Source organism: Sinocyclocheilus rhinocerous, unplaced genomic scaffold (genome assembly GCF_001515625.1).
Source record: "Sinocyclocheilus rhinocerous isolate Xijiao unplaced genomic scaffold, SAMN03320098_v1.1 scaffold2468, whole genome shotgun sequence".
NCBI lineage: Eukaryota > Metazoa > Chordata > Actinopteri > Cypriniformes > Cyprinidae > Sinocyclocheilus > Sinocyclocheilus rhinocerous.
Window position 1 is genome coordinate 247,506 of NW_015655382.1, and position 13,606 is coordinate 261,111.

The following is a 13,606-nucleotide window of genomic DNA, read 5'->3' on the forward strand; positions in this document are numbered from 1 at the left end:
GTTGTAGTCCCTACCAGCCGTTTTTGTAGGCATTAAACTGCCAGAATTTTAAAAGACGATATCTTCGTTTGCATTGAACTTTCAGCATTGTAACTTTGCAGATATTGTTTATGCTCAAACAGCAACATTACACACTAAATAACGTTAAAAAAGTGAAATCGCAATCAACCACCCCTTTAATTAATTTAATTAAATCAAAGAAATGCATACAACTGATTAAATTCATTTTACTGCTTATTATTATTATTTATATTTACCAACATTTAGCCATTTCATTATATATTTATTTGATAGAAGCTGATTGAGTGGTTTTAATTTGCCTGTACGTAGTAGTAAAATGCATATGTTAATCACTTGTATACCTTAATATTTCTTTAATTTTGTTTATTAATTAATTATTTGTTCAAAGAAATATTAAGGTATACAACTGACTAACAAAAGCATTTTACTACTACATACAGGCAAATTTAAACCATTCAATCAGTTCAAATGAAAAAAATATATATATAATATCAAAATGTTGATAAATACATTCATTATTATTAGTATTATTATATTAATATATATTAAATTAATCTAAATTATAGAAACAATATTAACATCACTAATAAATAATAATTACATTTCTTTGATGAGGATATTGCATTTTTTTTCATATGATCCCCCTACAGAGCTAAATAACACAAATGCAGCTGACGTTTTATTAATTGACTATGAACTGTAATGAGCACCTGAATGAGCAACTGAAGGTAGCCTCCAATTTTCTTGACATCCGTCTTGAGCTCCTCAGCTCTCTGAGACACTGAATCAGAGCTGGTCTTAATGCTGGACACCCAGTGCATGGTAATGAACACAGCCCTTTCAACAGCAGACGTGGCCTTCACAAGATGAGTCTGGGCTTCAGTACTACAGACAAACACTGTTCACATACACACAAACAGAACAAAATGAGGCTCTTTGTGTAGTGCTGTGATGACACAGGTCTTGTGCATTCATATTGAGCTGAATATTGACACTGATGAATGGCTTTGTTGATTTAGGTTTGTTAAAAACGCTGATGCTTACAGTTCTCCTGACTGTCGTCGTCAAGGTGCTCGTAGAGGTCTGTGATGGACTTCACAGCACGGTGAATCGCCAGCAGGTCTAGAGTCAGTTTGTCACCCAAGCTTTCGCTCTTCTCCACTGTCGACTGGCAGGACCGCAGACGAGCCACAGCAGAGCCAATCAGATCTTTGCAGATGGTTGGGAGGGCGGAGTCAGAAGTGCTGGAGTGCAGAGAGGGGGGCTTGTTCATCAGCCCTAAAAAGACACAGAATATCAAAGTTACTTAATATTTTCAAGGGGGGAAGCAGTCATATTTCTTAAGCAGGCTGAAAAAAAACTAGTCTGTTATTCTAGTATTATTTATTATTTCAGTATTATTTATGTACTATTACAGCATTTAATATTTTGAATTTGCTTTCATTTTTATATTTTCAACTTTTATTTAAATTTGTTTAAGTTTTAGTGACTTTGTTGTTTTTTGTTCTTTATATTTCTATATATATTTAATTTATTTTTATTGTAGTACTGTATTTAGTTTTAATTGTAGTACTAATTTTACTTTAAGTTATATATTAGTTATACTAATGTTTAGATTTTATTTCAGCCTTGAATAAAACAAAACTAAACAATAAAATAAAAACAAAAACAAACAAGTGAGATGCTACTAGGGCTGTCAATAGATTAAACATTTTTAATCAGATTAATCACATATTTTTTCTGTGATTAATCGTGATTAATCGCACTTCATTAAATTAAGCATAGGCCATTTATCTTGTTTCAAATGGTTATTTTCTCATTATTTGCTATATTCAGCAAAGTAAACCAAAAGATTGAAGGGTGATTCTCAAAAATCTGTATTTTCTGCAAGCTTTTCTCAGGATAAATGTAGATGTCTTCCCAAAAAAGGACTCCAAAACTCAGAAAGGATACTCCAAAAGGACACCAAAGAACCAAATGATATAAGGAGCCCATATAAGCACATATGCATAAAAATATATCTGACATATATCTGAATTGTATAGTATGTGTACAGTGCAACAGCAAATAGCTTTTTTACATTTTAGAGAAGCCAAGTTGCGATACTGAGCAGGACCACATGGAGATGCCAAAAAAACCTAAACTAACCGCCTGCTGATGCTTACTGTACTGTACGACTCCTGTACGCCACCGCAATCGTCTCGTCTTTACCTTGATTGCAGTCTTCATACATCAAAACTTTACTAGCGAGACTGGTTATCCAGTCGAGAAAACGTAGTTTGCGTCTCATCTGGCCATACAGCGGTGAGATGTGTTGACATCTTGACAGTCTGTACTTCACACACAGCGCGTGTGATGTGTGAGGGCTCACGCTCTTCAGAGACAATCACAGAATATGACAGAGCTCATGTTTAAAGGCGAATGCTACACAAAAACAAAACTCTAAACAAAAACAAAACAAGTGAGATGTTACACAAAAACAAAACTCCAAATAAAAACAAAAGTGAGATGCTACACAAAAACAAAACTAAACAAAAATTATCATACAGCTATGCATACCAGGCCTTTGAACCAATGAGATTACACGGTTTTTGATGTAATATTTATAGTGCATTTCAATATTTCAATTTTTTTCAATTACTGAAAACAATTTTTTATTAGTTTTAGTTAAAAACACTGGTTTGCAAATATGTTCCAAAAACTAGTGAGCTGCCTACGTAGACGTTATTTTGAAGACTACTTTTGTCCATAGAGTGAAAGTCAATGGCGACCAAAACAACATTGTTTGGACCCCATTGACTTTCATTGTATTGACAAAAAATACTGAACGATTTCTAAAAATTGAAAAAACATCGTACAGGTTTGAACAGTTAGTAAATTATGACAGAAATGTACTTTTTGAGTGAATTATCTCTTCAAAACTACTAATCTAAATGATGATAAAATCAAAGAGTCAAAAAGACATATACATACATACAATATAAAGGCTAATTTACCAGTGGACTGTGAGGGAGCACAGTGTAGGCTTTGAATGGGGTGCACTCGGATCTCATATAGACGCCCAGAAATCCTCCTGCTCTTCAGCAAACTTCTACTCCTGAGCCACAAGAAACAGAAAATAAGAAATACAGATACATTTGAACTTATATCCTATATCTCATTATCAGTCAGATAACTCTTCTTCCTAAACAGATAGTTACATGATGTACACTTTGAGTTTACTGCTCATCCCAAGGACGGAAAGACAAGAGAGGAAGTCAAGAGGTGAAAAGCTAAGGAATATCTATGAGCTGGCTGTAGTTACATACTCTTGTAGGCAAAGAAAATGGGTTAAAAATGCTGCAGGAATGTTCGTTTCCATAGGGCTTGGTTTATAAAGGGAAAAATATCACCGTGGTGGAAGACAATAACCAGTGTTGGGCACAAAGTATGCTTCTGTTCTTTCGTTCCTCAACACAGAAGTACAGAGAGCCAAAGAGCAGCATCATGGACTCCATGAGAAGACTAATAAATTCAAATACCTTCTGCGAGAGAAAGACGAGGTTGAGGAAGAGGCAGATAGGTCTGGTTCCCACTCATCATTAGGGTCGTAAAACACGTCGTCATCTTTAGAGGTGCTCTCCCCCTACAGCCAATAAACATCAGACTTGATTTAGCCGCAGATACTTTTACGATAATAAGAGCAACTGCCAATACTACATGCTTCCTGCTTTTACTGGGTAATTACAAGGAAATAAACAGGCTTCAAATAGCCTCATATATTATTGCATTCAAACAACTAAGCTCTGTGTTAAATACTCAGGACTTTGTTCAAATCAAGTGTGGCGCAAAGTTTCCAACGTCAAGTAAAGAGCTACACAAAAATAAAGTAAAACAAAGCTAAACACTACCTATAATGAAATAAAGACAAAAAACAAATCTTTCTAATGTCATGTAGGGGTGGGCGATAGGACCAAAATCTTATATCACGATATGAGTAATTTTATTTCATGATAACGATATACATCACGGTATAGTTATTTTTCCCTTTAATAAGGTTTTTATGATATCAAAATCTTTGAAACCATAGAATTCTCATAATTCTTGTCACTAGTGTCAATATCACAGAAAAACTAATACAAACCCAAAAAAAGAGAAAAACAAGCTCACTGAAGACAAGTAAACAGTCAGTGATAAAATAAGAATAATTATAAGCAATAGGACAAAAAACTACAATAAATAAATTAGAAATGTTACATACTAGGGATGCAAAAATACATACCTCGGTTTTTTAACCACGGTTTTCAGTTTGGTTCTGATGGCATGGCACATCAGGGTTTGTTTTTTTTTTGCAACAAATTAACAACAAAAAACTCTTGCAAACTTCTGTACACCGGAAAAGCGTGGTTTATTTTATGTCTACTTAAAATTTCTTTTGAGAGGTATTATTTTTCAGATTTTTACCCAAAATTGAATGGATTGACCATTATTGAGGGTTATAGACACATGAAATGCGCGTTTCATTCATACTGGACACCAGAGGGCGCCCTCGCACAGAAACACCACGTATGCATCACAGAACTAACAGAACTGATGACGTTCCAGGAAATCCCTAATATGGATAAAGGCATTGCTATAGCTGTAACTAAAATGAATAAAAAAATGTGAATTAAAAAAAAAAAAAGATATAACTGAATGTTTTTAATGATGAAACGTCACGCTCACCTGCGACAATATATGGTTTATTTGTGTTCTTCAAGCCATCTGGGGTATTTTCATAATGATAAAGTTATATTTGCAAGCCATTGCTAATCAACATAGCCGTTATTACAGTATATAATATATTTTCTGCCTCATTCTGTGACAAGAAACCACATCAGATCACAAAAGGAAGTTATTTCAAACACTCGACTAATGTTGTGAAGTAAAAACAAGTTATAATGTTCTCTTCTGTTGGACAACAGGTTTAGAAACACTTATCATTGCAAGTCATTACAAGGAAGATATGCTAGGCGTGTGTTACTTTTTCAAATGCACGTTATAAGTGGGGAAGCGTTTCCTCATCTCAGCATGTGAACTCACGGGCACACACACAGCCAATTCTGAGAGAAATAAAACACACGGAAATTATTTAAATGAAAAACCGCAATTCACAAGTGTATATTGAACCTTGGATGTCGTACCAAACGGTTCAATATTATATTGAGAATTGTGACATCCCTACTACATACACTGCATAAATTAATCAAAAACACTGCATATTCTTCACTGTGTAAATTAAATATACATTTCTTCTTATTAAAGTTACAAAAGTGATTTAGTCAAGAGCAGTGAGAAATTTTCTCTCTCTGTTGTTTATGACAGACAGCAGGAATATTAGACTGCTGTCACTTTAAGACCGAACATCCAGATCCAATTATACTGTTACGCGTGTGTTTTCTTTCTCAGCTGTTTACTTTCACTTAAGACCATTTTACGAGGATACTTGCAATCACAGGCATTTTGACACATTGGCTATAAGTATGTGTCAAAAATACTCACTCGCTCTATGAGCAGTGGATTCATGTGTGCGGCCTGTGCGCACCTCTCAGACCTCAAAAACAGTCTCACAGAATATAAGTTACTATTGAAGAATAAAACATCATTAGCATGCGCTAGTGCATGACGAAGCACAGTTTAACAGTTGTACTTTTTATGTTTGCTGAAAAAAGGAAGCTGTGAAAGAGGACGTTAAAAGAGTTTGAGGTAAGCAGTTTTAAGTTTTTGCCCCGGGTCGCATTGATCAACACGCCATTTCATGTCGCATTTTTATTGGCTGGTCAGTGGATGTAGGTCGTAGCAGCAAACACACTGTGCGATGATCATGCTGAATTTCTGACACTGTCAGAAAATGATCGTAGGCTATCTTTGGTAGCAAGACCATGACAACGGTCATCTTTGAACCTCTCTCACTGTACGACACAGGGCCACCGTTTAGGAGCCACAATCACAGAAATTGCCACGATTGTTTCACGATGCCAATCTTTTGTCAGCCAAAAATCGTGCAGTGTGTAGAAGGTTTAAGATGATAGTCCAGAAATCTCTGCCAGTTGACAAATTTCAACCGGTTAATTGTATCTACCGGTATATCGCCCACCCCAAATGTCAAGTGACATGCTACACAAAACAAATACACACTAAAAAAACAATAAAACACTAAATAAAATAAAAATAAAATAAAACAATGTTAAGTGAGATGCTACACAAAAACAAAACAAATAAATACATAAATAAATAAACCAGTAAACACGAAACAATAAAAAAAACTTAAATAAAACAACACAAAACACTAAATAAAATAAATCAAAACAATGTTAAAACAGATGCTACACCAAAACAAAACACCAAATCAACTAAAACCCCCCAAAAACAAACCAAACTCAATCCAACCTATCAAAAAAAAAACAACAACAACAAAAAAACACCTAACCAACCGAAAAACAAAATAGATTTTAAAAAAACAAAAACAACAACAAACAAAAAAATGATGTCGCTAAAACAAGGATTTTAAAGAGGTCATGACTCATGACATGGATTTTTTTATTATTATTATTTAATATGTTCCTTGGGGTTTACTTATAATGTTAATAAAGTTTTTTGCACACAAAAAAACAAATAAATGTGGAAAAAAATGATTATTTTCAACCCTCATTCTGACCCTCTCTCTGAAGAGCTGTTTTAAGGGGCGTGTCCTTTAAGGCTTGTCAAGAATCGGCCACTGTTATGATTGGCTAATGTCATTGCATAAAAAACAGTATCAACACCCCCTTGCTATTGCATGTGAGTGTTTTGACGTTTTGACAAAAAAAACTAAAAAAACAACAAAAAACAGACAAAGCATTATGAAATCATTTACTTACAGTTTGTGAGGCAGCTGCAGTCAGATCTAGTATCTTTCAACAAATGTTTCTTTGTGAACTTCCCATGACACTGTGCCTCGTATACAAAGCAAAATGCTCCGATCAATCCTCTGACACAATCCGGGGTGTCATTAAAAATAAACTATCCACTTGTTCCTTACGCTGGGATCCTTCTGATATCTGTTTAAACCAAACGCATCAAAGCGAACATTCTTTCACTCCATTTGTCCTATTGACGACAAACTCGAGCGAGTGGATTGTGTCAGAAAGCGAATGCGCATCTGTATACTGTATCCAGTGTAGACAAGATAGTGGCAGTGATTGTAATTTCTATTTGCTTTTGACACGACGCAACACTTGCATTCAGCATGATTAAGTCAGCCATTAAGCGACTGGATGCCAGTGGGCGGGGCCTATGGTGAGAAGATGACTGCTCTGGAGACAATTTTTATGCAAATGTTTGTGCCCAGGTGATGTCACCTTGTACCTCAGATCCAAAACGAGCCGTTTTTGGAGCTTGATTAAATAAATGCTTTGTTTATAATGAGGAGGACGTTTTAAGCTATGAAACTTGCAGGATGTATTAATGGTACAAAGACCTAGTATATGCCAAAAGATCATGGCGAATTTGATTTCTCATGTCATGACCCCTTTAAACCAATGACTACCCAGCTACAACAACAGAAACCAAATCAGCCAAACAAAAAAAAATGTTTGCCGCCCATTGTTTGTTGTGGTTGCATCTAGTTACAGACAAAACCTGGATTAACACTGAAGAGTATATCATTTATCGCTATATGATGTCAAAAGGTTAGGACACTGTGCACTTTGCTACAAAAATGCCACTGTGTAGCTCAAGCAGCAGGTTTACAGTTATTAACTAGGTGAACATCTTTTATTAAGCCACCTGCTCAAGCTCCCTCATGGCAGCCAAGTTGCACTGGAACTTCTCCAGGCTCCAGAAGGTTGAAATTCCCAGTTTGGTGTTCTGAACTTGGACCTGCAGTTGGGTGTCTCCACCCTCGCTCTCTTTATCGGTCGCCTCATGTCTGTTATGAAAACACAAATTCACGTCTGATTCCATCCGAAGACTTTTCAAGAAGAATTTCAAATGACTCACTTATCAATAAAATGACTAAATTCACACTTTTCCAGTCATTAGTGATTGCTGGATAAAGATTTTATATATTTTTTAATAAATGCTGTACTCACAAAGAGCAATTTGTAGCCGACTAACATTCCATAATAAAAAGGAGGAAAAAAATATTCGCTATAGCTTTTTCCATGACTTTATTTATTTATTAATTTAATAATTTATTTAAATTACATTTACATTATACTAAATTATTTTAATACAATTTTTCCTAATAATAAATTCTGATTGGTTAATACTGTAGCAATGTTGTTCTAAGACTAACAAAGATGTTGATCCAGGAACATTAAATCCATTACACCCACTAAATAACTACCTGCTGAAGACTGTGTGTTTCCTGAGTTTGGCACTGATTTTGTTTGCTTCTTCAATCATTAAAGACAGCTTCAAGGCATCCCACTGTGGGTAGGCTGCAAACATTGAACAAAAATATGGTGAATAACACACTGTTAAGAACATCACTGATGGAAAACCCCATGTCTTTTCAATTTAAAGTGTGCATATACCCGTTTTAGGGGTCTGGGTCATTTTAAGAGCACGTTTTCTCTCAATCTGAGCAAGATCTTCTGCAATCTTCCTCTTCTCTGCTTCAAGCGCCTCTACAATCCTAGCATGCCGGATATCATGATCTGCCAACGCCTATAGAAAAACAAATAAAAATCTGAATGAGTCACAAATTAAAAGATGATGAAGCCATCTTCTGTATAAACTTTGCTAAATAAAGAAACTAAATAATATAAATAAAAACTAACTAAATAATATAACTATAACTAAAGTAATACATAATACAGAAATAATATAACTATAAAGTAATATAAAGTAATATAATATAATATAAAGTAAAATAAATAAATAACATAACTAACTGAACAAATAAACTGAAAATATTCAGAATAAATATCTTAACTAAAACTAAATCAAATAAGTAACTGAATAAATGATTAACCCTAACTGAATAAATATTATAACTATAAAACTAAATAAATAATATAGCCAACTAACAAAACTTAAGATTAGGTAACTAACTGAATAACTAAAACTAAATAAATAAATTAACATAAATACTACAACTATAGCTAAATTAACTAAATAGGGTGAACTATCCCTTTAAGAAAGAGAAAAGCATAAATTTAAATTTTTACTGGTCGTTCTGTACCTGTCTAGTAGCCTGGGCCTCCATCTGCAGACGTCTCTTATGGGTGGTGACTTCCTGCTCCAGCAGACTCTTTGCTGTCTGCAGTCGCTCTACCTGGCTGACGACCCTCTTTTTATCCAGCTCCTGCTCTCTCTTGCATTCACCCTCCTCCTCCTGAGCAAGCGTTTGATTAGCTGGAGTCGCACATGCTACACACAGACACGTCTGCTAACAGCTTACCAGCTCTCGCTCCAGAACTTTGATCCTCTCCTCGTACTGACCCTTCTGCTCGCTCAGCTCTTTCTGTGCCATCTCTTTAGCCAACTGAATGCCCTGCATCATCTCCTCTTTGGCCTTCAACCGAGCCGCCTCGATCTCTGCTTCAAGTCTGTGAAGAAAAACTAAAGGGTTAGTTCACCCAAAAATGAAAATGGGGCCTTTATTCATCCCCCGAAGCCGTCTGCGGCACGTTTTATTATGAATGCGCGTGCTTTATTTGACGACTTGTGGACTGTTCAACTGCAACACCTGCTGACTGCAATGATAGAGCTTGGAATAGCCTGGACAATTTTTAATATAACTCCGACTGGATTCGTCTGAAAGAAGAAAGTCATATACACCTAGGATGCTTCGAGGGTGAGTAAAACACATGCTAATTTTCATTTTTGGGTGAACTAACCCTTTAAGAATGGACCACTCAACATGTGTTTTGGCCTTCTTTATTAACATTTTCTTTGATTAATGGTGGGCAATTTTACAGTTCTTTCACGTGAAACCAAGTAAAATGAGTTCCTGTAGAGGTAAATATAAGGCTTGTACTCACTGAGCTCTCTGAGCCGACAGCAGCTCGTTTTTAGCGAACTCAAAGTCCTTCTGACCATCTCCACTGTTCCAACAGGACGCTCGCTTCCCGCTCTGAACCTCGGTGGGGTGGTTGAACCGAAAGTAGTGATCTCCTCCAAGAATCACACGGTCTCCCTGAAATAAAAAGTGAATAAACAAATAAACAGTTTCATGATTTATGTTGAGGTTCTCAGAACATTTCAGAAGTTTGGAATCAGAGCCGCGGCAGGAACTCACGTGGTGGAGAACGGTGCACTCAGACACAAGATGTCCATTCACGAAGGTCTTGGCGTTTGACATCGGTTTAATGCTGACGGTACCTTTCACACTGGAGATGACACTGAAAACGCAATGAAAAACAATAAGACTTATTGGAAAATGTATTCATCGATATTAGATTTTTAACTGTTTGTGCACAACATATACATTACTTTTGTCATCGTTAATATTTTAAGCACTAATGATTTACTGTAAAACACTGTAAAATGTCATCTTCAAAATCAGCAACTCTCAAAATGAATATCCATTTTTCATACTGTACATTATAATGTTGTAATGCCTAAATGAACTAGCATTAAAATTTTTAGTTTAAGTGTTTTATTCTGAATTTACTTACACAAAAGAAAAAAATAAATATGTGTGTGTGTGTATCTGCCATAACTTTAAAAGACATTTCCTATATGTCAGCAAATATGTAAGCATGTTTATTTTTATGGCAATTTTGTCATTTTTGAATCTTAAAAGACTCGGTTCTCATTCACTGTAACTGTATGGAAAAGAATGACCAGCACATTATTCAAAACATCTTCTTTTGTGTTCCTTGGAACAGCGGTATTTATAATATTTTTAGTATTTATTAATATTTTAAATGAGCTTTTATATTAATTTGCTTAATTATTAATTAATAATTTTTTAGATTTTGTGCTTTTTATATTTTAGTTTACGATTAAGTAATTTTGTTATGTGCTTTTGTCATATATATCTTCATTTAAGTTTAAGTAATTTTAGTAATTCAATTTAACAATTTCAGTTCTATGTCAGGTGCCAAGACAAAGCCTTACTTTAATTTTTTAAGCTTAGGTATTTTATCTAATATTAATATTTTATTTCAGTTCTATTTCAATTACTGAAAATGATTTTTATTGGTTTTAGTTGAAGGGATAATTCACCCAAAAATGCAGATTCTGTCATCATTTACTCACCCTCATGTCATTCCAAATCTGTATACATTTTTTTTCTTCTACTGAACACAAAAGAAGATATTTTGAAGAAGGTTGGCTACCAAACAGGTGACGGTAGCCATTGACTTCCATATCATGGGGAAAAAAATACTATGGAAGTCAATGGCTACCAGCAAATGTTTGGTTACCAACATTCTTCAAAATATCTTGTTTAGTGTTCAACAGAAGAAAGAAACTCATACAGATTTGGAACAACATGAGGGTGAGTATATAATGACAGAACTAGCATTTCTGGCTCAACTGTTTTTTTTAAATGTACAAATCCAATCATTTTTAAGATGATTTAAACAAATCAAAAATGATGGAGTGGTAGTAGACTGTGGACGTGACGTCTCACCAGTGCTCATTGGCGATGAGAGCTCCAGACAGCTGGATGTCGTGGGCCAACTCAGACTTGAGCTTGCCGACCTTGGTCTCGCCCTCTTTAATCATGTACAGCAGCATCTCTGACAGCTGCGGATCCTCATTCAGGTTCACAAGGTTAGGCAGCCGATTATCTACTTTAAAGGTGACGCCGGCGCGCTGAACGAAGTACAGCGAATAAACAGACGAAGAAAGTGAAGCAGAAAGAGAAAGAAAATGGCCATGACAGCCATTTGAAAAGCTCATCGATCCATCACACACTGAAGTCTGACTGTTATTTACAAGTGTGGGGCGAATCATTACCTGCAGCTCTTTGGTTTCCTCACGCTTCCTCCTCTCTGCCTCTTCCAGTCTTTCTTTCCAAGTTCTGCACATATTGAATGGCACAAAGATTGTAAAACCTTGATATGTACATAATTTAAAAACATCCGTCAAAGGACTATTCAGTCTTTTATGTGTAAAACGTTTTAACACACTAACTGCAAGTATGTGACAAAGTTTTATATTACAATAAAATATAATCGATTTAAAATGATTATATGGTTTGTATATAATCTAATTTTAAAATAAAACAGTTTTAAAACAATACAAGAGAATTCAACAACCTAACAAAATGAAATATCCCATGTATTCATCACAGAATATAAAACTAATCGGAATTATAATAAAATTACTTTTCCATCTGAAGAGCTTTCCACTGATGTCAGTATGATGTCATGGGCTGGGAGAACAGCCAAACATGTTTCAACCCTCTAACATCTCATTTACTGCGAGCTGCGACCACAGCAAACTACACAGTGATGGCCAGGAAATGCGTTTTCGGCTTTTTCTATTCCAAAACCACCTTCCCTAACCTCAAACTAAACCTGGCTACGGGCCGCGAATGTTTTCACTTTAAAGGAATGAGAAACATCGGAGAAGTTACAGTTTTGTTTGAGGCAGGTTACTCCTGAACTCTTCTATGATTTTAGTAAATATTTCTGTAAATATTGGCGTTTGTTGTTACAGTGGTTCATATAAAGGTAAAGGATTCAAATTCACAATATCTTGTGTTCACTTTAGGAATGTTCATTTCGGTTATTTCTCCTAACCGCCAACCGACGCTTGTTAACCGATTATTAACCGTTAACCGACAAGATTATTTTAAATTAGAATCGAATTAAATTAGAAAGGATAAGTGTCTGTGACCAGTTAAAAATACTAACATTTGTTTCCCGGGGATTAATTTTACATGTGAAAAAGCAGCAAACAACAGAACATGAGGATTCACATGGTCTTCATATCACAACACACACCTGCAGCGCTTCTGCGAGCGGAGAAAAACTTGATAAAGCAAGGCCATATATATAACAAATAAATAGGCCTATACGAGAAATATATTTTTCCTTAAATAATAAATTAAGAAAACGAAAAAAACTGTGCAACAAGTAGCCTAATATGCAGGGTTTCGGTTAATTTTTGTGCTGCGCAAAAGGAAACCAAGACGGCAGAAAGCGGCATCCTATTTTCCTTTAGGCCTATTTTACAAAAGTACAAAGATTTGTTTTTATTGTGAATGTGCCCAAATAAAAGCAAACCTTTTACAATTCCGATAATCTTTAGGACTAAAAGGAGTAGTTGCTTCCACTGTTAGAAGGAAAACAATCAAATGATTGTGCCGGCGCCGCATGCGCGCACACAGTTAAGCATTGCTACCTTAACAATGCAGCCTGTTCATTATCATAATAAAATACAGTCAGTCAAACATATGGAAAAACACACTGCTCAGTTTAAATATGTAGTAAACGCTGTGTCGTTAAGCGTTATCACCGTACCACCGTGATGTTATGCCAAACACATTTTGTTTTACGTGGATATTGGAACGCGAGTGAAGTAGGCTACATAATAAATAATATTTTGGCATTCAAATACATCGCGAATACGGAAACATTTGATTTTGTGTCGAATGAGAGACCCAACATTGGTTTCAGTT

The 13,606-nt window shown here is 35.3% G+C and overlaps 1 protein-coding gene across 1 annotated transcript in view; it reads right to left on the minus strand.

Annotated features, from left to right (window-relative positions):
- The window catches only part of LOC107717989 (kinesin-like protein KIF14), a 26,106-nt gene that overhangs the window by 3,784 nt on the left and 8,716 nt on the right, over nucleotides 1–13,606 (minus strand). Inside the window, exons 12-24 of the mRNA XM_016524905.1 lie at nucleotides 11,938–12,001; nucleotides 11,609–11,793; nucleotides 10,268–10,370; nucleotides 10,011–10,165; nucleotides 9,428–9,575; nucleotides 9,209–9,358; nucleotides 8,559–8,691; nucleotides 8,369–8,462; nucleotides 7,807–7,948; nucleotides 3,543–3,646; nucleotides 3,018–3,118; nucleotides 1,066–1,299; nucleotides 732–919 (exon numbers count right to left, since the gene is read on the minus strand). Of these exons, the coding sequence (XP_016380391.1) occupies nucleotides 732–919; nucleotides 1,066–1,299; nucleotides 3,018–3,118; nucleotides 3,543–3,646; nucleotides 7,807–7,948; nucleotides 8,369–8,462; nucleotides 8,559–8,691; nucleotides 9,209–9,358; nucleotides 9,428–9,575; nucleotides 10,011–10,165; nucleotides 10,268–10,370; nucleotides 11,609–11,793; nucleotides 11,938–12,001 (1,801 nt within the window). The remainder of the gene's footprint in view (nucleotides 1–731; nucleotides 920–1,065; nucleotides 1,300–3,017; nucleotides 3,119–3,542; nucleotides 3,647–7,806; nucleotides 7,949–8,368; nucleotides 8,463–8,558; nucleotides 8,692–9,208; nucleotides 9,359–9,427; nucleotides 9,576–10,010; nucleotides 10,166–10,267; nucleotides 10,371–11,608; nucleotides 11,794–11,937; nucleotides 12,002–13,606) is intronic.